This window comes from Bubalus kerabau, chromosome 5 (assembly GCF_029407905.1).
Source record: "Bubalus kerabau isolate K-KA32 ecotype Philippines breed swamp buffalo chromosome 5, PCC_UOA_SB_1v2, whole genome shotgun sequence".
Taxonomy (NCBI): domain Eukaryota; kingdom Metazoa; phylum Chordata; class Mammalia; order Artiodactyla; family Bovidae; genus Bubalus; species Bubalus kerabau.
This window is the reverse complement of record NC_073628.1, coordinates 35,196,970-35,220,673: the sequence shown is the minus strand read 5'-3', so window position 1 is coordinate 35,220,673 and position 23,704 is coordinate 35,196,970. Positions and strand designations below refer to the sequence as shown.

The window sequence follows — 23,704 nt, the reverse complement described above, 5'->3', positions numbered from 1 at the left end:
AGCCCTGCTCATTTAACTGCGTATATCTGAGTTGTCCGCAGTTCAGGCAATTTTTCCACTACCTTTGGAGTTGCCAATAAATATATTGAAACAATAAGAAGGTAAGCAGAAATGTGAGCTAATTCAGCCCCAGAAGTAGCAGCATAGTCACTTCTAACAGGCAGGTGAATTTTATTATTATTGGAAACTACACAGGGACAGTAAGGAGCAGTCTGAAGCAGGTCACTGAGTGCTTGGTACCTAAAAAGTGCTCTATAAATGTGAGCTACTGTTTTATCAGTATCATCAACAGTATGAATATAATGGTTATAAAATACAGCAATCACACATGGGTACAGTTTATAATATGCTTTGCCATATATTATCACCCAAAGTGAAATTGTTAGTCATTCAGTCGTGTCTAATTCTTTTCAACCCCATGGACTGTAGCCCGCCAGTGTCCTCCATCCTTGGGATTTCCCAGGCAAAGATACTGGAGTGGGTTGCCATTTCCTTTTCTAGATCTTCCCGACCCACAGACCAAACCCAGATCTCCTGCATTGCAGGCAGATTCTTTACCATCTGAGCCACCCGAGAGCCCATATTACCGCATAGAAAGAAGAAAGTGAAAGTGAAATCTTTTCCGACTCTTTGCGACCACATGGACTGTAGCCTACCAGGCTCCTTCATCCATGGGATTTTCCAGGCAAGACTACTGGAGTGGATTGCCATTTCCTTCTCCAGGGGATCTTCTCAACCCAGGGATTGAACCCGGGTCTCCCAAATTGCAGGCAGACACTTTACCATCTGAGCCACCAGGGAAGCCCTATATGACCACATATGATATAATAATTCTTTGAAATATTTTTATCCTCACTTCTCAGATGAGAATACTTTAGCTAGGAAGTGGCAGTTAGGATTCAAAGCCAGTTTTCTTGCCGTCAGTCCAGGACACTTTCCCCTGTGTCATAGTAACCAAAGAGAAAGCAGAGGGTCAGATCGCATCTCTGGTATCAGTGTACACGGTCCTGGTTAAGCCAAACTTGTGTGCGTCCTCAGTGGGTTTTGTTTGTACCAGGAGTCAGAAGGTCGTGCTGTGCTCCACTCTTCTCTACAGGTTTTTGCATCTTGAAGACAGTCACACAACCACTCAAGACCACCATCAGTGAACATTCCACAAACTGGGGCTAAATAACACAACTTTCTGTCTACTTCACAGGATCCTCTGTTGCTGCCTTAAAAAGACATATAAAAGGCTTAGAGTCAGCTTCCTGTGTAAAGGAGGGTGTCTTTATAATGCCCACCCACCTTGTTGGATAAAGCTAGTGAGAGGCAGAATGGCAGAGTTGGGAGAGCCTGACTTTTCTAGCCAGAGAGGGAGATGGTTTGTGATTTCAGGATTCAAAGAGTTTGGGATTCTAGGCTAGACTCTGCCACTTGTTAGCCATGTAAATTGAAGTCTTTGTGTCTTAGTGTCTTTTCATTGGCAAAAATGGGATTATCACCTTCTAGGACTGTTGTGAGAATTAAAGGAAATACTGTATTTACTGCTTTTAGCACAATGCCTGGCACATGGAAAACACTCAAGAAATCATAGTTTCATAATTATCATAATTTTAATTAACCTTCTGAGTTAATTAATTATGCACATCTGTAAATTGGGTCTGGTTGAGTTGGGTGAGGATTAGAGGTAATGTGTGCAAATTACCCAGGACACTGCCTAGCAAGCCGTTGTTCCTCTGTAAAAACAATTACAGTGGGCCTTCATATCTCTTGTCGATTGGTCCTTTGCTGTCTTCCTCTGGCCCTCTTCCTGGGTCAGCCACCGCCACCTCTGGGCCTTCCAGTCCTTCTGAATGTACTTTGTTGCTTGTCCATCTCCCCTACCTCTGAACTCTTGGAAGCAGGAAGTATCTGATTTGGTTCTGGCTCTCAGTGTCAGCCACGGGTCCTGGCTTTTAAAAAATGTTCATCAACTGAGCAAAGGAGTGACACTTCACAAGATGCTGTGGAGTCAGGGACTGGAGTAGTACTTAACTCTGTATGTAGGGGATTAGAGAAGGCCTCCCGGAAGGGGTAAGTATGGACTGTTGATAAGGCTCAAGTTTTAGATCCTGAATGGGATTTAAGCAGACATTTCTGGAGAAGAAAATGGCAACCCACTCCAGTATTCTGGCCTGGAAAATCGCATGGATGGAGACGCCTGTAGGCTACAGTCTATGGGGTCGCAAAGAGTCGGACACGACTGAGCGCCTTCACTTTGTACTGGCTCACAAACCTTTTTGGAAACATGCTGCCTAGAGCACTGTATATCTCAAGGCACAGTATCCATTCTTTAGTGTCTACTGATCTCTTCTAGATTGCTGCAGAAGACTATTTAGCAGTTACTACATTGCAAAGATATTTTTAAAACAGAAATGCGTGCACGTGAATCAAAATCACAGAATTCCCCCAAATCACAAAAATGCAGACAATCAAAATGCACAACAGATATGCGATGAAATGTAAAATGTGAATCAGTCCCCTTTCCCAGGCCCTTAGCATCTCTTCCTTTAGAGGGTTGCCCACTGTTACCAGTGTCTTTCATATCCTCTCAGACTCTATATACAGAATCTTTTTCTTAACCCAAAGGTAGAATAGCAAAGGCCTTCGGGCTGCAGTATCTGTGGAGTACAGGCTTAGTTGCTCCAAGGCATGTGGAATCTTCCCAGACCAGGATCAAACCTGTGTCTCCTGCATCGGTAGGTAGATTCACATTCACTGTACCACCAGGGAAGTACCTCCATTCGTATTTTTGTCCTGAGCATGTGCTAAATCTCTTCAGTTGTGTCCAGCTCTGTGCATCCCTATGGCCTATAGCCTGCCAGGCTCCTCTGTCCATGAGATTCTCCAGACAGGAATACTGGTGGTGTATTATTGTTCTGCACGTTACCATTTTCCTTCCCAAAAAATGTATAAAAAAGTTTTCTCATTCTTTTTTATGGTTACACAGTATATCGTATGGGCTTCCCCAGTGGCTCAGCAGGTAAAGAATCCTCCTGCAGTGCAGCAGACACAGGAGATGCAGGTTTAATCCCTGGGGCGGGTGGTTGTGGGGGAAGATCCCCTGGAGGAGGAAATGACAACCACTCCAGTATTCTTGCCTGGGAAGTCCCATGGACAGAGGAGCCTGGTGGGCTGTAGTCCATGGGGTCGCAAAGAGTCGGACACAGCTCAGTGACTAAGCACACACAGAGTAAATTGGATAAATGTAACTTGTCTGGCTCCTTATCTGTGGACTGGTTTCCAATGTTTGCGGCTTCCCTGGTGGCTCAGCTGGTAAAGAATCTGCCGGTAATGCGGGAGACCTGGGTTTGATCCCTGGGTCGGGAAAATCCCCTGGAGAAGGGAACAGCTACCCACTCCAGTGTTCTGGCCTGGAGAATTCCATGGACTGTATCCTCCATGGGGGTCACAAGGAGTCGGACATGACTGAGCGACTTTCACTTTCCAATGTTTTGCTATTACAAGCAATGCTGTAGTGAATAACCTTGTATGCACTCACAAACCTCATTTTGTGTATATGTGAGCATATCTGGAGGAGAATTGGAATCTCTGAGTTCCAGGGTAAAGGGTATGGGTATTTTATTTTATAGCTTTTGTCAAACTGCCCTCTCTGTAAGGTCTGTACCAGCTTATGCTCACACCAAACCAGCTGAGTATGAGAGTGCTTGTTTCCTGTTCTCTTCCAATACTGTATATTTTCAGCCTTCTAAAACTCTTTGCCAAACCATATATGAAAAACCGTATTTCAAAGTTTAACTTCCATTTCTTCTACCCTGAGTAATGTGTAGAGAGTCTTTTCATACAGCCGAGAGCCAGGTGCATTTCTTATTCTATAAACTGTCTGCCCATCTCCTATGCCTGTTCTCCTACTGGGTGGTTGGACTTTGCTTATTATTTGTAAGCATTATTTTTATATTAAGGAAATTAAGCCTTGATGAAACAAATTGCCGTTTTCCCCTGTAGATTGTTATTTTTAATCTTTTAAAGCACAAGGCCTAGACCTCCTGAAAGTCCCCTCATCCTGCTCCTCTCCCTGCACCCCTAGACTGTGAGCCCTTGAGGGCAGGGTCGGTGCCCAGGTCGTCCCTGTGGCCCAGTCCCCTCCATGGCACCCAGAGCTCTCTCCAGGGGCTCTGTGTTGAACTGAACTGAATTCCCGTGTTCCCCACCCCTACCTGCCCTCCCCTATGGCTTGGGAGTCCCGTTTCCGCCTCCAGCAGAAAAAGATGACTTTTCTCATTGCTCACCACAGCCATGCACCTGTTTGGCCTAAACTGGCACCTGCAGCCGATGGAGGGGCAGATGTATGAGATCACGGAGGACACAGCCAGCAGTTGGCCTGTGCCAACGGACGTCTCCCTGTATCCCTCAGGGGGCACTGGGTTAGAGATCCCTGACAGGAAAGGCAAAGGAGCCGCAGAAGGTAGGGTTGCTGTGTTGTTCGTGTCGTGAGTCCTCTGTGTCTGCCTTTGAGCCAAGGAGACCGCCATCCTGCGCGCCATGTGCCTGACTCACAGCTCCATGCCCTGGTGCTTCCTCCATCCCCCCGCACTCCACGCCGCTGCCGGGCCACCCATGTCTTCATCTCAGTTCCTCGTCACTGTGAGCTCATCGCGGGGCTTGGGCAGGGTTCATGGTGCTCAGCGGCATCCCATCCCATACCGCAGGGGAAGCATCGTGGGCTTTCACACTGCTGGGTGGCCGTCTTTGATGGTATGGGATCATGATACGCCTTCTGGGGCGGCCTCGTGGCATGAATGGGCGTCTCTTGGAGTGGGGTGTGTGGCAGGTGGGTAGAGGGTGTGGTGTACACGAAATATCCTTGGACCTTGTGGTTTAAGGGAAACACCACTCCCACTGTTCTAGCATTTTCCTACCACGTGGCCTTGAGCAAGTCACTTAATTTTCCTGAGCTCGTTTCCTCATCTACAGGCACAGTAATTGTTAGTGTTTCTTCAGTATGTTTGTTCAAAGCTTTTTGTGAAGAGCATTTCACGTTTAATCCTCACAGAGATCCTGTGAAGTAAGTATAATTGTTTACAGCCATTTTAGATGCAAAAGCTAAGGACCACATAGATTAAGTGACTTGGCCAGAGTCACACTGCCAGTGGAATTTGGGATGTGGCCCAGGTCTGTGGTCCACAGGGCTCTTGCTGTCTCCATAAGTTGCCCTACCTGACTCACCTCATAGTTATAAGACTTTGAAGGAGATGTGAATAAGGAACCCCATTGTACAATGAGACACAGATGTTTCTGTATTAATGATGGAAGTGGTGGTGACATTTGGGGTTTGGCATTCTTGAATGGGACATCCATAGACCCATTTTTTGAATTTCTTAGGGGTCTTTCTAACATGCCACCAACTTATTGGTAAATTCTGTCACTGTCAGCCAGGAGTGGCAGACCCACAAGAACTGGTACCAGCGAGGAGGTCTGAGCTCATGAGCCAGGCTGGTTGTCATTCTAGGGAATGTGACCATCCCTTCTCATGTGTCCACTTTTTTTTTTTTCTGGTGTTACCCTAGTCAGCAAAGTGGTTACAGCTGCCCCCAGCCTTCACTGCCTTTCCTCTTATCTCAACTAACTTTGGGTCATGGCTTCGGAGCTTCCCTGTCCTTTTAAGAGTTTTTCTTCTAGTGATCAGTGTGGTTAACAGAGTAGCATATGGCTAGTCACAGCAGTTATTCATGACCTCTGAATGGTCTTGAAGTCCAAAATCAACTCTTGACCAATGACCATTTTTAAGGAAACTGAGGGCGTTTCCACAGAGCCAAATCAGAACCTCTGCCTGCTATTTTGATGGGCAAAGCCAGTCTTCTCCTTTATAAAGATTTTAAGACTTAAGACATTGAATAACTTACACTCGCTTTGCACCTTAATAGGATATGGAGGGAGCATGGATGGGGTCATGGGAAGAACTCTGGGTTAGGAATCTAGAACCCTGAGTTCAAGTTCAGCTGCTGCCACTCGTGACGCCCTTAAGCAAATCCCTTGAAAGACTTTCTCGGCTTCATATTCCTCCTCATTAAAAGGAGATTACATCTCTAAAGTCCATTCTAATTCACAAGCTCTACATGTGAAATTAGTAATAGCATCATCACATGATTAACCAGATTCTTCTTTAGAAGTTTTTTCAGGTTGGCTCTGTCCATGGTCCTGCCTGTTGCCTTGTGATTCCCATGTCAGCTTACAATGTCAGATGCCATACGTGAATACGTAAATGACAACTGTCTTTAGATTAGTATCAACCAATGCAGATTTAAGATATGTGTAACCCTCAAAGATCTCATTTAGAAAAATGTGAGTTTTCTGTATGATCTCTATCACACTTTCTTTAAACAGGACCTGGGTCTATCTAAAATCTCCCACTCTAATGAAATTAGTTTGCGGATTGCTTGGATTTTGCTTTGTTTTTCCTAAGGAGCAGGAGGTGCAGATAAGAGATAAAATTGCACCAGTTTATTGGTTTACTCTCATTGGAATATTTTTGCTTAAAGGGATTATCTGTCATTACTAATGCAATTGGAAATCCTGTTTACAAACCCCCAAAATGCAGTGTGATGCTGTAAAGTGGTCAGCGTCAAAAGCAATTACTGTGATAAAAAAATACATCCGTCTGGAGAAACAGAGGACAAAGCTTCCCAGAGTTTATGTGAAACTGTCACAGGGTTCTTAATTTCCTTTGCCTTGGTCAAAGCAGTGTCTACTTGGTTTATGTTTTTAACTGTGATGTTAAAAATCTAGTTCCTTAGACATATCTCAAGGGGGAAAGCTTCTAACCCTGATGTGAGCACACATTTCCTGTCCTTTCTGAGGGTATCAGAGAAGAGAGCTGATTCCAGAATGAAGAGGAGAGCCGCATTGCACAGTGATAGGGGAAGCAGTGTGGTAGGAAGAGGACAGATGGGCCATGGAGCCAGACAGTCCAGGGTTTGCGTCCTGGTCCAGCCATTTATTGGCTCTGCCACTCCATTTCCTTTGGCCTTAGTTTCCTCATCTGTGGAACAAGGATGGCTCATACCTATCTTTCCAAAGACTGGTTATGAGGAAGTATTCAATAAATGTGAGTTCCTTTTCTTCTTATTCATTTAAATCCCAAGCCATTCCATGTCTGTCATTAGAAATCTCAGAATTCCAGACTAACTAATATTCTTTCCTCAAAGATTCTACAGAGTTTGGGGCATTCTTGAATATTTTTAAAGGGTGTGTATTTTTTAATTATACAAATGAAGTATATGATGAACCCAGTATTTTAAAGGCTCATCATGTCTCTGAGAATAACATCAAACTGCAATGTATTCTGTACTTTCAAAGTGGCAATAACCATTCCAGAGCTGTCATGGGATGGAAACCAAATACAGCAGCTTTCCAAAGTAAAACCACAAGAACTTATGTTATGCATTAATGGAGAAAGGGGGAAAAGCATTGAATAAACAAGCATTTCTGATGGTTTAATTGGTGGGCTAGGTTAGCATTTTCTTCTTTCTGCAATGAAATCAAAATTGCCCATCAGTTTGAACCATGCAAATTGCTACATACAGGCTCAGCTGGGCTCTCAGCTTATTTTGATAACCAAATAAATTTCAAACAGTTGCTAAGGAAACTAAAGAATTCTTTGTGCGAGTTATTGCATTGAAAAGAACCAAAAAAGGTAGAGGGACGGGGAGAATGTTGGTTGATTAGGAATTTAGACCCCATATGGATAAATCTCAGTTCAAGAAAATAAAGACTGTGAATTTGGGAAGTGCATGGGATCTTAGTTCTTCCAACTCTCCCTTATTTTTGACTGAGCTAGCCAATCATTTCAGCAATTTGTTGAGAAAATTCTTTTAGACACGATTGTTTATTTCCAGAACATTGCTCTGGGAAGCCTGAATCTGTATGTCTTTGTAAAGAAAAGGACGGTTACCAGTAGAATCAGTAGAATCTGCCTTGTGAAGCTTGTGCTGTCGGGGGTCCCTAATTCTGATTTAAGCTCTTTGTACTTTGTTAAGCCTCTGGGGCACTCACTCATTGTATAGTGTCCTTAGGAATGTTTTGAGATACTGTTTCCCTTTAACTTTGGGGTCTATGTGTGGATCCTAGTTCATAAAAACTGTCAATTTTTTGTATCCCAGGATGGCAGAAAGTGCTCCAGTGGGCCTTGGATCTTCCTGGTCTAGCCTTGGTATCTAGCCTTCTAGGACTGTGAATTAAATCAGATCTTTACTCTTAAAGAGGGTTAATGCACTCTGCTACCATTGAAAAGACCTTTGAAGAGTTTTAATTAATAATTTATCAATTTGATGTTCTGAGAAGCCATATTCTAATAAATAAAGAGGCACCCCAAATGGCTTCATCTCTGAATGGTTTCTTTTGCATTCTGAGCCTCTATATATACATTTTAATAATGTGAAGATTAAGTGTACCAATATATGTAAAAATGCCCAGTACAGAGTTGGAATTTAATGAATGATAGATAATACCATTAGTACTGCTACCTCTATCTTTACTGCTATTGCTACTACTGATATTTGTTATTATTATTGTGTTCCAGAATGTAGGTACGGATAAAAAGGTTATATACACAGGACTTTTCACCTCCACCTGCCTCTACCCTCCGCCCCCTCTCCCTACTCCACCACTGGTGGGTATTGCCATGTCGTAGAATATTTTCTATCCTGGTGCTCACATACTGGTGCTCAGAATTAAGACTGAAGACTCTTAGGTTATAAGATCTGGAGAGAGAAAGACAGTAAGGGTTTCTGAAAGACAGAAAAGGATGAAGGTGGTTTCACTGACTTAGCCAGTGTCACGCCTCTTTCCCTCCAGCCACAGGTACTCGGCAGGCTCCAGGTTCCTCCTCCTAGAAACTTTCATCTTATCCCTAGTCAATGTGGGGACCACTGGGAATGGATGGGAAAGAATGATAAAGGTTAAATTCCAAGATGGGCACGGTCTTTCCCCTCTCAAATTTTTCCTTAAAAGACTAGGGCCATGGCCCCTTCCCTTAGGATCTGGACAGGGTGACTTCTAGGACAAGCCTCACTTTTGAACCTAAGCTCCAGATCCAAGCTCCATCATAGAAACTGCATGAAAATAAGCTCAAGACTCCTAATTCCTAATTCTTTCAGCCAAGAAAGTCAGGGTCCTGGTGGGGTGCTGTGCCCTAGACCAGAATTTACTGTTTTTATATCATGGTATACACACCAAATATAAATTTTGTAATTTTTTTTGTTCCCATTTTGGCCAGCTTTTGCGAAATAGTTGAGTGCTAGAAAAGACTATTCCCTTTTTGCCACTCCTCTGGGGGTAAGAGCTAATTTATGTATGCCTCTTGGGCCTGCAGACCTCTGGGGAGTCTCTGGACTTGACCTCTGCCCTGTGAAACTAAAAGCTTGGCTAATTCAATAGCTGTCTCTGAAAAACATGCTCACTGGAGGGGAAATGAACACTACAGGGCTCTCCAACAGCATGCCAAAAAGTGGGAGAAGTTTTCATTATTTATTCTCAGACATAGGAATTATTTGAATGCAGACAATTCTCAAATCCCATCAGCTCTGACTCCCACCCACTCACAAAGGAGATGAGGTCTTGGAATTAGATGTCTCCGGCTTATTTTTATGCAGTTTCTGGGAGTAAAAAGCTCAGAACTCATCCTGCTTTTGTGCCATAACTCCCTCTTAGTTCTGCTTCCCTAACAGAATTATAGGCTGAAGGGTAAACTGTTTTTCTACCTGGACTATAAAAGGATTGTGGAATTAGGAACCCCAAAGTCAGATAAGGAAGAATGTGAAAATGATTCTCTTCCATCTTAATGCTTTGTGAATTTGGCTTCTGTCTTCGAACTTTGAACCATAGTGTCGTGGTTTGCATGTGTCTGCATTTTCAAGGTAAAAGTCTGGGGCACATTCCTTCCATAAAGGAATTAAATGCAAGCTCTTTCCCATGCTAATGACAGAATACTAGTGGTACTTTTATTGAGAGTGTGCGTTTTAACTTTTCTGTTGGCATATTTTTAATTAAAATAACATTTAACGGTTTGAAGCTAAAAACCTGATGTTTCTGCCTAGGAGTTTATAAGGGAATGATAACATATGGAGAAGTTTAACATATAAATTGAATTTTATTATTTAAAACAGTAAAATATTTTATGACTACAACGATGCCCTGCCAAGCTCCATTTCAGCATCAAATGTGCTTTGTAAGGAATCTTACAAAGCTGGGGGAGGAAAAAAAGACACTTTAATTTCTTATTCCCCAAATGCTTTTTATAAAAAGTTCCCACAAATGTGTTTTCTTTACAGATGGATTCTTGGTCTTGAAAGTGCCTCTTCCAGCATCTCTAGCAACACAACAAACCTTGAAACTAGGATGCCCAGGGGGTGCTTTCTGATGACAAATAAGATGGAGCCTGTTGACTTGATTTTGGCTTGTTCGTGTCCTAAGGGTGGTCTTCTAATGCCCCTGTTCTCTCCTCCCGCCCCCTGCCAACTCCTCGGAGGGCCGATGTCTGGCAGGAAGTTAGGGTTTATATTTTTCACTTGTGAGTGTGTTTAATTACTATGTAGAGGAAGTTTGATAAGCAGCCTTCCTTCCTGGAACTTGAGGTGCCCCCAGAAAGCTGTCACTCTCCTGATTGGTGACAGAATTGGGCGAGAGATCTTATTCTCAACCAGCCCCCACTCCTGTAGCCTGCAGGGTTGGCGGCCTGAGTTGAAATCCAAGTATGTCAAAAGTTTTGTGCCTAAACTTGAGAAATCTCCCCAGCTTTACCCACCTTCAGCACAATGATACTCATTGCCCTACATCCCAGACAAAGAAGCATTTTTCAGAAGTGTTTTCTCTGTTCAGATGTACCCTCTTCCTCATCCACCCCCATCCTTACCCCTGCTCCCAACACAACCCCTCATCCACATGTCTGAGCCCCAGAATTGGTCTCTCAGATCCTAGTGAACTTGAAAAATACCTGACTCCGCTCAGGTCATGCTTCCCACTGCCAGGGAAACCATTCTAAGTTGAAAAATTAACAGCACCTCATTCCCTCTATCTTTTTTAGCATGCATGTTTTTACACACATGTGGGTGCTCAGACACGCAGAGTTATTCTCATGTGACTGCAAGTGATTATTTTTAGGATCAAAATATATCTTAACAAGCTCTAGAATTATGCAGTAAACAGATGGCCCTTGGAGAGGACCCATTCTGCTTTGGAAGAATGCATATTTTTAGCAGAACAATTTGAGCGTCGTTGGGGGAAAAAAAAGTTATGGACATACTAACTCCTCAATGGGGGAGTCTAGGGCAGGGAGTGGGCTGGCCCTGGAATGTTGCAGGGAAGAGGTGGGAGGCAGAGGAGAGCCCTGCTCCTTCAGATACTCTGATCCCTGGTTCCACTTGTGGCTAATGGTGATGTTTTTGTCTTCCCTTCCCTGTGTCTTGGTAGGAAAGCCCAGTAGTTTCTTTCCAGAGGACAGTTTTATAGACTCTGGAGAAATCGACGTGGGGAGACGGGCTTCCCAGAAGATTCCTCCTGGCACTTTCTGGAGATCTCAGGTGTTCATAGACCATCCTGTGCATCTGAAATTCAATGTATCTCTGGGAAAGGCGGCTCTGGTTGGCATTTATGGCAGAAAGGGCCTTCCTCCATCACACACACAGGTAAACCAGAACCCTATGTACCCTTCTCCTCTCCAGGGCTCCCACCTCAAATCTTAACCAAAGTCAAGAAACCTGATGCTGAAACCTGGATCCCTGAGCTTGGAGGGAGTTTCACATATTTTATAGTCCATTCATCCATTTGCCCTCTCTCAGACCCTGCCTTTCAGATGAGTAGGGCTGTATCCTTGGAGCTTTTTAAGAGGAAGGAATTCTAGGGAATCTCTCAATAGCCTTTTTACTAGTACCCAGTCTCCTAAGTTAAATTATCCAGGAAATGCAATCCAGAGAGCACAGCATGCACATTGGAGTCAAACGGACCTGGGTTTGAATCCTCTCGTTATCAGCTGTGTAACCTCGAGCCTGTAACATCCTCTTGGAACAAGTTTCCTAGTCTAGCAGATGCCAATAACAATGCCCACTGCTCAGGGCTGCTGTAAACAGTGGAGAACCACATCTAGAAGACAGCTAGTGCAGGACCTGGCTCAGAATAAAGATTCCTCTCCTCATCTCTTGCATCCCTTCTCTCCTTCAGGGTTTCACATTTGCCCGGACACAGGTGCACCAGAAAAACTTTAAAACTCAAGCAGGATGACTGACACTTTGCCAGTCATGATGGGTGACAAGCAGACTTGTGTGAGGTCCTCCCTGCCCTGGGCTTGGAGTAACATGAGTCACAGGCATCCGTCAGACATTCCCTGGCCAAATGTAGCCTTTGTGACCCCCAGCAGGTACTTAATTTCTAGGTAAAAGCTAGATAGAGACATTTGCTAAGGATGGAGTTGCAGAATAGTAGAGAGAGCCTGGACCCCTAATTTCTTTATTTACTGGTCCTGGGTTTCCTGTCCCTAGACATTGTCACATGAGACAGGATAAATACCCTTTTTTTTTTTTTTTTTCTTAAAAGATAGATAGGTAGACAGTTGCTTGGTTTGCTCGCCAGTAGGACTTCACAACCTACCTGTTGTTAGCACCACGTGACTATCTTCCCTCGAGTTTCTCATGCCAGCGGCTTGGATCAATTGGAAATTGTATTATTTGACACAGCATGTAATTATTGATGGAGTTTTGTGCTAATCCAGTTTAGTTCCCCTAAAACTGCTCCCTGAAACTGGAGCACTGAGAAAGGATCGTTGACAAAGGGAAGATAGATACAAATCAAATTTTCCTTTGCACTTGACTAACATTTAAGGCACACCCAGTGAGTGCTCTGGGCCCCATCCTAGATCCCCAGGATTCCCTTCCGCCATCCCCTGCATGGAGTTGGAGGAGTTCAGTCATAAAGTGACTGGGTTTCTAGTCACGTGCGCATCAGAAAAGCATAGCTAAAAAAAAAAAAAAAAAGCATGGCTGTCCTGATTGATGTAGAGGTGTAGAGTCAGCCAGAGGAAGACTCTCCACACCCCCAATTACAGCCAACCTGCACTTAAAAATAATCTACTAATTCTGTTGCCCTCACCAGTGGATCAGGAGATTCCCACCTTGCAAAATGGGGTCTGGGAAGGAGTTGGAGTGGGTTGGTCAACCTCCACATCGTTTTGGCCTCTCTTGTTTCCCTGCGTCCTCCCTGGGAGAAGCCTGAAGAACTTAGAATGGTGGTAAAGCAGGTCCACTGCTAATTATGCTCTCTTTGTGCTTCAGTTTGACTTTGTGGAGCTGCTGGATGGAAGGAGGCTCCTGACCCAGGAGGCACGGAGCCTGGAGGGACCCCAGCGCCAGTCTCGGGGAGCCGTCCCCCCTTCTAGCCACGAGACCGGCTTCATCCAGTATTTGGAGTCAGGAATCTGGCACCTGGCTTTCTATAATGACGGGAAGGAGTCTGAAGTGGTTTCCTTTCTCACTACTGCCATCGGTAAGGAACCTCCACCGCTCTGGGGCACGTGGGGTATTGTCTCTCTGGATGAGGGGACACCGGGGGTCTTAGGGGTTGAAGCTTGACAGCGGGATGTATACTGTCCAGGACTGCAGAGGCCAGCTGGATCCAGCATGAGGCCATCTGGACCAGGCTTGCTGGACAAAGGGTAGGAGTGAGATGCGGGGAAATGAAGGGAGTGGCAGGAGGAGCTGTAAGGCCGTGCGGGTGCCCAGTACTGCTGCCCACCACCTTTCTCTTTGGTCTGTGGCCTGGTGTGCAGACCAGCCGCTTCATTTAAACACCCAAGGGTGAAACTGACAAGGAGACAGGAATTCTTTTCACTTCCCTCCAACACCTATATCCGTCCTCATAATCTATCTTGGTTCAAATCACTGATGTATTATTTGGATTTTTTTTTATGTGTGATTTTGTTTGCTTGATTATTTTGCTTTTAGAGCCAATAACCCCTGGCAGATGAGAAAAAAAAAAAAAGGCAGATAAAGGCTTGGAGAGAGGGTGGGAATAGCCGTGCAAAGGGCTGGATAAACAGTGTGCTCAGTCAGATGGGGTTTCTGTTGAGAACTGAGATACTGAGATGCCCTGCACTCTGGTGGACAGTGAGCCCCCATGATTTGAGTGAGCTCTCAGCCCCGTCATGTCCCTTGCAGTGGAAGAGCTCTTGTTCAGAGCGAGCCCCTTGGCCACCCCAAAAGCCTGGGGGTGTCCTAGGAGCCTGACATCCTGTTTTAAAGCATTTCTCTTCTGTACCCACATGCTGCAAAGAATTTGTCTCCTCCTCAAACCACCATGATGTGATGTAGGATACGATGGTCTCTGGTTCAGGTCAGAAAACATTTTATCTGAGTTCATATAGAAGCTCACTGACACAGCCTGGAGATAAAAATCCCCTACAGGAAAATAAAACTTCCAGAAGACAAAACTCTGCTAACCAGAACGCTTGGTGTTGCATTTTCTGCTGAATGAAAACTTCCGTGAAGTTTTGAGTTCTCTTCAAAGCTCTCAGTCCTTGGCTGAGAGTCTATCTGATATGGGAAATGGAATTTGAATAAAAATCTCCAAATCTGGTCCTTAGTCCCTAAAACTCTTGCAAGACCCTGGTACTTCCATCTTAACAGCAGTAGCACTTTCAGGCCATTTTCCTCTTACTTGCAATTTTGCCCTTAGCATCAAGGCAGTGAATACCTTCCCATTAAATACAGTGAACAATGTATAAGATTCGACTGTGACTGCAGGCTCAACATTCTACCCTCTTGGCAAAACGAGGGAAGTGGGGCTGTGTTGCGTGAGCCCTGGGGTAAGAAATAAGACTTTGTGCTGTCCTTGTTTTCCCACGTGTCTGCCCTAGCTGCTGGTCGCTGGGTACCCGGAGGGCAGGGACTTGGACGTAATCTTCTCCTTGCCCCAGCCCTCGGCCCAGCCCACACGGCGTCACTCAGTGCATGAGGGAGTTGGGGTGGGCTTCCCTCAGGCCCCCATTGGTAGTTGCCCAGTTTTGGCAGCTGCTGTGTTGTCGGTTTCCTCCGTTAATGCCTTCTTTTGAGGTGAAGTGGAAACTGTGCTCACTTCTGAATCCCCACCACTAATTTGTGTTTTCAGTTCAGTTCAGTTCAGTCGCTCAGTCGTTTCCGACTCTTTGCGACCCCATGAATCGCAGCACACCAGGCCTCCCTGTCCATCACCAACTCCCGGAGTTCACTCAGACTCACGTCCATCGCGTCAGTGATGCCATCCAGCCAGTTTTGGCCCTGCACAAATTCCAGCTCCTGGTTCCCTGAGGTTCTGGAATTTGGAGGCTCCAGCCTGGTGGTTAGTGGTGACCCAAAGCCTCTCAGCACCCCTTTCCCCATCATGGGAGAGTTGGTCGTGGTCAGCCGTGGTCCTCACCATCAATTAGGCTGACGCTGGGCAGGGTCTCCCCGGCTCCAGACCCTGTTTCTTTTCTCTTTCTGGACTCGGTAGCTTCAGATCAGAGACATGATTTTCAAGTCATTAGTGGTCCCTGAGTTATGGCTTCATAGTCTCATAGCCTGATTCCTCTTAGGCGCAGCATCATGCTTGCTCAGAACTAAGGTCTCCTCCAATCAGGATTCTATATTTTTAATAACTGAGCACAAATATGAAAGGATATTAATACAAACCCCAAAGAAAACTACTTTTAATTAGGAAGTGCCTCTCAGAGAAATAAAATGTCATACAGGTAGGTACCTTTGCCAACTCTTGGCTTGTCAGAGCTTGCTGACCTCTTTTGCCATAATTAAGGAGACGGTCCTGCTTTTCCCTCTGGTTCTCCCATTCTCACCTAAATGATGAAATTTCTTCACCTTCCTTAACCCTGTGATGCCTTTCAGAGCAGATAGGTGGTACCATGCTTCTCAGAGTTTTGTGGAACCACCTGGCGTCTTGTTAAAATGCAGATTCTGCTTCAGTCAGTCTGGGTGGATGTTTAAAGTCTGCCTTTTATTGTTGTTTAATTGAAGTATAATTGCTTTACAGTGCTGTGTTAGTTTCTACTGTACAACAAAGTGCATCCCCTGCCTGTACACATAGATCCTCTCCCTCCTGAGCCTCCTCCCACCCCACCCCACCCCACCCATCTCAGTCGCCGCAGGGCAGCGCGCTGAGCTCCCTGTGTCACACAGCAGGGTCCCACCAGCGATCTGTTTTACACATGGCAGTGTATCTATGTCACTGCTACTCTCTCACTCTGTCCCACGCTCCCCTCCCCCATACTGTGTCTACATGTCCTTTTTCTATGTCTGTGTCTCTGTTTCTGCTCTGGAAATAGGTCTGTATGTGATAAGTTGCGTCAGTCGTGTCTGACTCTGTGACTGTATGGACTCTCCCCCACCAGGCTCCTCTGTCCATAGGGCTTTTTCAGGCAAGAATACTGGAGTGGGTTGCCATGCCCTCCTCCAGCGAATCTCCCTGACGCAAGGATCAAACCCACATCTCTTATGTCTCCTGCATTGGCAGGTGGGTTCTTTATCACTAGCGCCATCTGGGAGGTCCTGGCAATAGATGCATCTGCACGTTTTTCTAGATTCCACCTATATGCGTTAATATATGATACTTGTTTTTCTCTTTCTACCTTACCTCACTCTGTATGACTGACTCTAGGTCCATTCACATCTCTACAGATGACCCAACTTTGTTCTTTTTGTGGCTGAGTAATACTCCATTGTGTATATACAGCACATCTTCTGTATCCATTCCTCTGTGGATGGACATATGTGTTGCTTCCATGTCCTGCCTGTTGTAAATGGTGCTGCAATAAGCATTGGGGTGCAGTGCCCGGTGAGATCCTGCTCATCTGTGGCCCACATTTTGAGTAACAAGGGGTTACAGTATCTCATGGAGGGGGTCTCAAATATTGTTGTGCAAAGCAGACACCTGGGAAGTGAGTCTAAAATTCAGATTCCTGGGCCTTCCCCTAGTAGGCCTGAGGCAGAGCCCAGATGATCCTGATTCTGGTGGGCAGTCTGTCAACTTAGCTATGAAAACAAATACCTCCTGAGCTCTGCTTTCTCTTCCTTCCTTCTCCCACTGATCCATGTTAGCTCTGCGAACGTAGTCTGTCACGTCGCTTCTCTGAGCCTCATCTTCCTTGTCTAGAAAGGGAAATAGTATAGTGCTTGGCGGTCCCCGCTGTGACGATTGGAGAGAGCGAATATACAGTGCCCAGTCCAGGCGTCCATGCATGGACGTGGTTAACGTTCTCTCCCCTGCTGCTTTCCCAGTCCACCTTTCTCTTGCTGCCTTGCTGACTTGTCTGTCTTCCTTCAAGCTACAGTGATTGTTTAATGAATACCTTTTCTTACTTTAATGCAGAAACAGACTGACCCCGATGTTGCTATTAATCCCTCTCTCCCTGAGAGTCCCTGGCGTTGAGGCTCTGCTGTCTGTGGTCGTTACCTGTGGGCCATGAGTTGTAATTTGTCTTGGCAGCTTAATTAAAAGTTTAGGTCTTGTTTTAGTGAAGTCATTATGGTCCCAGTATACAATTGTAACTCTCAGGTTTGCTTAACACACAGTCTGGAAAACGACCCTCCCTTCATTACATGCTGAAGTGCAGAGCTAGAATTTAAGAAGATTTGAGATGTCAGAATCCAGAGTATTTATATCTGTTTGTAATTAAGTAGCGGGAGAAATAATTGTGTTTAATTTAACAAATGGCTGTATTGTGTACGTTTTTGCTTTTCCCTCCATTTAATGCAATCCAGCTGATGATTTTATATTAGTTTATCTTTTGCCTTGAAAAAATTCTAAAAGCACTTTACAAATTGTGTATACAAATGTATACATATGGAGACACGCTGTTGACAGAGCCCCCTGTGAACTGGATGTGTTTCTGTCTCTCACACACACACAGGCACACAAACCACCGACACCAAGCAAGTTTTATAATAAGACATGGCAGCTGTTTTCAGAAAGACTTGACCTTTCCCTACATGCAGAGATGGATAATTTGAAGGCAATGTTTCTGCTCCTGTCTAGGGATAGGTAACCTTGCTGACCCCAAGTATTGAATGAAGTAGGAGGATTATTTTTTGTTGTTTAGTCGATAAGTCGTGTCTAACTGTTTGCGAACCCATGGACTGTAGCCTGCCAGGCTCCTCTGTTCATGGGATTTCCCAGGCAAGAATACTGGAGTGGGTTGTCACTTCCTTCTCCAGGGGATCTTCCTGACCCAGGGATCAAACCCATATCTCTTGCGTCTTCAGTATTGTCAGGCAGATTTTTTACCACTGAGCCACCTGCTAAGCCCAGGGGAATTATACCAGTAGCTATAATTCACCATTACCATTTACACAGGACTTGAAATACTTTCTTGAAGCCCTGCAGTAACTCCATAAGGTGATTATTTTTATTTTCACCCCCTATTGTAGATGAGGGAGTTGAGATTCAGGCATGTTAAGAGGAAAGCTAGGACTTGAATTTATATCTGTCTCACTCCACAGTGCATGATCTTCCTTCTTTAGCCATATGCCTCTTTTCCAAGATCAAGCCCCCTTTTTTGGATATTACACTTTTTTTCTATCTGTTCATTCAATAGACATTTAGAGAACGCCTACTGTGTTTTGGGGACCATGCTTAGCTTTTTTCTGTATGTGAGAAAGAACCTCACGAGAACTTTAGACAATTTGCCTTTTGATCTCACCTTTACAGATGAAGAAATTGAACCTCAGAGAATTTGATTGACTTGCCCAAAGTTATTAAGGGCAGAGTCAGGATGGAAACTTGGTCTCCAAATCCTGTTTTCTCTCCATGATGCCAGAGTGTCTTACTATTTGCTCTGATGCTATTAAATATTTTATTTCTATTTGTATTATATGGAATATAATTTCCCCTTTATTAACTCCCCTCCCCTTTATATAACTTTCCCTTTATTATTTATAACTTCCCCTTATTAATATAAGTATGCATCTTAAATCAACACAGGAAGCTTTCTTGAAAAGTCATTAAAAAGACAATGGAAAAAAATCTCACAACATCCAAAACTTAAAAAATAAAAACACCTCCATATGCATTGCTTGCAGCAATGTCCTGTCCCAAGACAGGACAAGGCAGTGTTGCAGTGCTTCAGGTCTCCAGAGAGCATCTTATCTTTTCATTTTGGTTGATGCTGAAGCATAAGAGGACAGATCACCCTGATGTTGTGACAGTATGAGCCAAGTTGAAAAATAACAGAGCTGCCCAACAGTGGATTAAGAAACCCAGAGAAAAGAAATGAGAATCACTGTTAGACACTATGCTGCTGCTGCTAAGTCACTTCAGTCGTGTCCGACTCTGTATGACCCCACAGACGGCAGCCCACCAGGCTCCCCCGTCCCTGGGATTCTCCAGGCAAGAACACTGGAGTGGGTTGCCATTTCCTTCTCCAATGCATGAAAGTGAAAAATGAAAGTGAAGTCGCTCAGTCGTGTCCGACTCTTCACAGCCCCATGGACTGCAGCCCACCATGCTCCTCCACCCATGGGATTTTCCAGGCAAGAGTCCTGGAGTGGGGTGCCATTGCCTTCTCCGGTTAGACAATATAATTTATGAGACACATGCCCTGGTCTTCCTGATCTGAGGACATTCATGCTTATTAAAGAGGAGAGTCCTTTTGTTCAGGCCCAGGCAGCTGCTGTAAGTTAACCTATTCTGTGTCCAGGACTAGAAGCAAATGTCGCCCCCACTTCCTCCCTCCCTCTTTCCTGCCTTCCTTTCTTCACCTAGCAGTGATTGCATTCCCAAATGATCATGCGCTTTCCCAAGGTGGAGATACAGAGAAAGTATGAAGCAGACCTGGTGCTTGCCTTTGACATCCTCACAGGCTAGTTAGTGAGGCTGAGCAGAAGGCGAAGCTGCCTACATACTGGGTTGGCCAGAAAATTTGTCCAGGTTTTTCTGGAAGATGATATGGAAAACCCGAATGAACTTTTCGGCCAACCTAGTACCTGAGGAGGAGGGAAAAAGACTTGGTTCAGTCTCTTTACAGCATCCTAGGCAGCAAGGACTTTCTTATTAAGAAGAGCTTCAGAGCCCTTTGCATGACGCCTTCAGCAGGCTGGCCGGGAGGTCCAGAGTGGTTGCAGGCAGATCTGGACACTACAGCTGTTCATGTTCTCATTTGACCAGCATTTGCTGGTTTGTCTTTGACATGCCATGTCCTGAGCAGGCATTGGTGTCCATGGTGTATTAAATAGCCATGCTTCTTACCCTCTGAAGTTTACAGACCTGCTTGAGACAGTGTGATGTAGACTCTTAAGTTTCATTTCAACCATCCAATATACATCTAAATATATAATTTGTTTTTGTTGTTTAGTCGCCAAGTCATGTTCGACTCCTTGTGACCCCACAGACTGTAGCCCGCCAGGTTCCTCTGTCCACAGGATTTCCCAGGCAAGAATACTGGGGTGGGTTGCCATTTGTAAATGGTAAACATTCACTGTGGTACAGAAGAGAAGAGAGTGCCCTAGGGAAACAAATAAGGGACCTCATTGAGATGGCTGCAGCAGGGGTGGAAAGTTGTTTAGATAAAGGTTTGGGGAGAAAATAGACCCAGCAGAGGGGAAAGCATGTGCAGAGGCCCTGGGACAGACACGAGCCGGGAGCTCAAGGAACTGTGATATGGTCACACATGGGATGTGGATCAGAGGGCTGAGTGGTATCAGGTAAGCTTGGAGAGATACTGCAGCCAGGTTGTATGGGCTTAAACACAGCATGTGAAGTTTCATTTTGTTTTGTATTTTAATTGATCCTGACAGTAAAACTCCCATGGACGGAGGAGCCTGGTAGGCTGCAGTCCATGGGGTCACAAAGAGTCAGATATGACTGAAGCAACTTAGCAGCAGCAGCAGCAGCCAACAGTAGTGGGAAACCATTGTGGAATTTTGAGCTGGAGTGACCTACTTTGATCTACATACTGGAAAGTTTCTCAAGCTGTAGAACTGGGAATCCAGTTAGGAGGCTGTGTCCGAGGTCTCAGCAGAGGCTCAGGCTGGTCTGGGCCAGGACAGAGGGCCTTGGAAATGGAGATAAATGAATCCTTTTGAGTTGTTTACCTGCTCTTAGAGATTATTGGCAGACCCCAGATGGTAGGATACTGTCTCCTAAGAGAAAAGACTAAGGCAAGAAGAGAAAAGGGTTTAGGAATGGTCTGTTTTAGGAGTGGACAGCCAGGAGAGCCAACCAGTCCATCCTAAAGGAAATCAGTCCTGACTGTTCATCGGAAGGACTGATGCTGAAGCTGAAGCTCCAACACTTTGGCCACCTGATGCATATAGCCACCTCACTGGAAAAGACCCTGATTCTGGAAAAGATCGAGGGAAGAAAGAGAAGGGGACAACAGAAGATGAGATGGTTGGATGGCATCACTGATTCAATGGACATGAGTTTGAGCAAATTCTGGGAGATAATGAATGACAGGGAAGCCTGGTGTGCTACAGTCCATGGGGTTGCAGAGTCAGTCATGACGTACTCTGAACAACAACAACAACATTTTAGGCGTGAAGACAGGCAGCTGAGGAAAAGTGACTGGGAGAAACAGTGCGGTGAGGGCCAACAGAAAGAACTTAGATATTTCCAGGCTCCTGCATGTCAGCATTTCAGCCTTCTTCCTCCACCCAGAGTCTCCATTTCACTTTTGGTTTATGCTTCTACCACTTTGGGATACAGCTGGCAGAGCCTCCACAAACCTCTTCTTTATCTAAATCATACTTTTTAAAGGTAAGAAAACCAAGGCTTGGAGAAGTCACACGACTTGTCCCGGGTCACACAGCCACCAAGGGGCCAAGCCAAGATCGTAATGACAGCAGTCTGTTGACTGAGCCCTGACTCCATGCCAGGAGCTGTACAGGATGCAGTCGCAGTTCCCAAACACCCTGGAAGTCAGAGGACATGCGTTTTCACATTATAGATAAAGAAACCGAAGCTCAGAGATCTGATGCTATTTGCCAAGATCTCATAAGTAGGAAATAGAGCTGGGTTAGCAAGCCAGAGCCCATGCTCTTTCTCTTACATTTTAGCAACCAGGTTTCTGGTGTACGATGATGTCTGTGTGTGTCCTTATACACTCTCATAGTCAGAGAACCATCGAGGTAGCTGGGGTCTTAGAGATCATGGCCTTCGCATCTCCTAGGCTCACAGGGTGCCTGCAGTGGGCTTACTGTCCAAGGCTACAGGGTTCTCATCTGCCTGGTCCTGAAAAATATCCTGATACTGTGCTCACTCCTGCTGAGGGAACCCCACTCCCACCCCCATTCAGGTGGGGTTTTCAATAGAAAATATTTTAGCAGCGACGGTTTGATTTTTATATAACAGATGATTAATTTTTGTGTTCTGAGAGCTCTCCTTTCCCTCATTTGATGAAGGCAGCTGCTCCTCCCCATATCGCCAGCTGGCTTTACCATTACAGAGCAGTGGCCTTAAGAGGGTTCTTACACCTGGTACCCTATCCTTTCACTTTTAGAACGGCTGATAGGTGGGACATGATTAAATGCATGGCCTCCTGCTCTGTGGCACCCTCTGAGAAATAGCCCCCAACCAGGTCGACTAGACTTGGCATTGGTGTTAAATAGCTGAGGTTGTCACTGTGGCTGGAGAGACAGTGTGGTCCAGAAAAAGGGTAGAGGCTTTGGAGTGAAACAGACCTGGGTTTGAGTTCTGACTGCACTATCTATGAGCTGTCAGATGCTGGGTACATCTGAGCCTCACCTGTTGTTAGTAATAAAACCCACTTTAGAGAGTCTGACGGTGACATGAAGCTGGGTGATTCATGACAAATTCTCAGCACATTTTTAAGTGTCTCTTAATTATTCAATATTTGTTGAACCTCAACTTGGTTAAGTGCTGGAGACTCATCAGTGAACAAAACAGAAGCTTTAGCCTCGAAGAGCCTGTAGTCCCCTGGGAGACCTGACCCTCTCATAAATAATTCCAACAGAATGTGGTCTGTGCGAATGGTAACCATCTCTGCTCAATGACAGACGTGGTCACTGTGGACCAGGCAGAAAACGACCACTGTTAGCTTTTAGAGATGAGAGGAGAGAGCCATTGAGCAGTGACTCACAGGACATGGAGCCAGGTCTTCTGAATCCAATCTGGAGACTTCTGGAGCCCAGATGTGGGCACAGGTCCCTGAACAAGGCAGACCCTCACCAGAGGGCCACTGAGTACCAAGTGAAAAGTCAAAGGTCACAGATACTTCTTGCCACCTAGAGCCTTCTTCTGTGGACATTAACTTCTGAACAGCTTGAAGGAAAGAAGGCACATCTGCCAGTTCAGGGCACTGCTAGGCACTTGACTGAAGAATGTTCTTTCTGTTTGGGGAAATTCATGCATTTCATGGCTGCTGGATTCAGTAAAAGAAAGTGAAAGTCGCTCAGTCGTGTCCGACTCTTTGCAACCCCATGGACTATAGCAACTCTGAAATGGGTTCAAGTCTGCAGCCTTTCTGTGCCGGACCTTATTGCAGCTCAAAAATGGAAATGCGGGTTCCAGAACATTCCAATGCATTAACTGTTATTTCATTTTTTGAATAATTTTTAAATTTTTGGTTGCACTGCATCTTCATTGCTGCATGGACTTTCTCTAGTTGCTGCAAGTGGGGGCTACTCTTTCTTGAGATGCTTGGGCTTCTTATTTCTGTGGTCTCTCTTGTTGCAGAGCACAGGGTCTAGGTGTA

General features: G+C 45.1%; 1 protein-coding gene across 1 annotated transcript in view; it reads left to right on the top strand.

Annotated features, from left to right (window-relative positions):
- TENM4 (teneurin transmembrane protein 4) overlaps nt 1-23,704 on the top strand; it is a 440,205-nt gene that overhangs the window by 220,206 nt on the left and 196,295 nt on the right. The window contains exons 7-9 of the mRNA XM_055581442.1: nt 4,277-4,447; nt 11,449-11,663; nt 13,302-13,512. Of these exons, the coding sequence (XP_055437417.1) occupies nt 4,277-4,447; nt 11,449-11,663; nt 13,302-13,512 (597 nt within the window). The remainder of the gene's footprint in view (nt 1-4,276; nt 4,448-11,448; nt 11,664-13,301; nt 13,513-23,704) is intronic.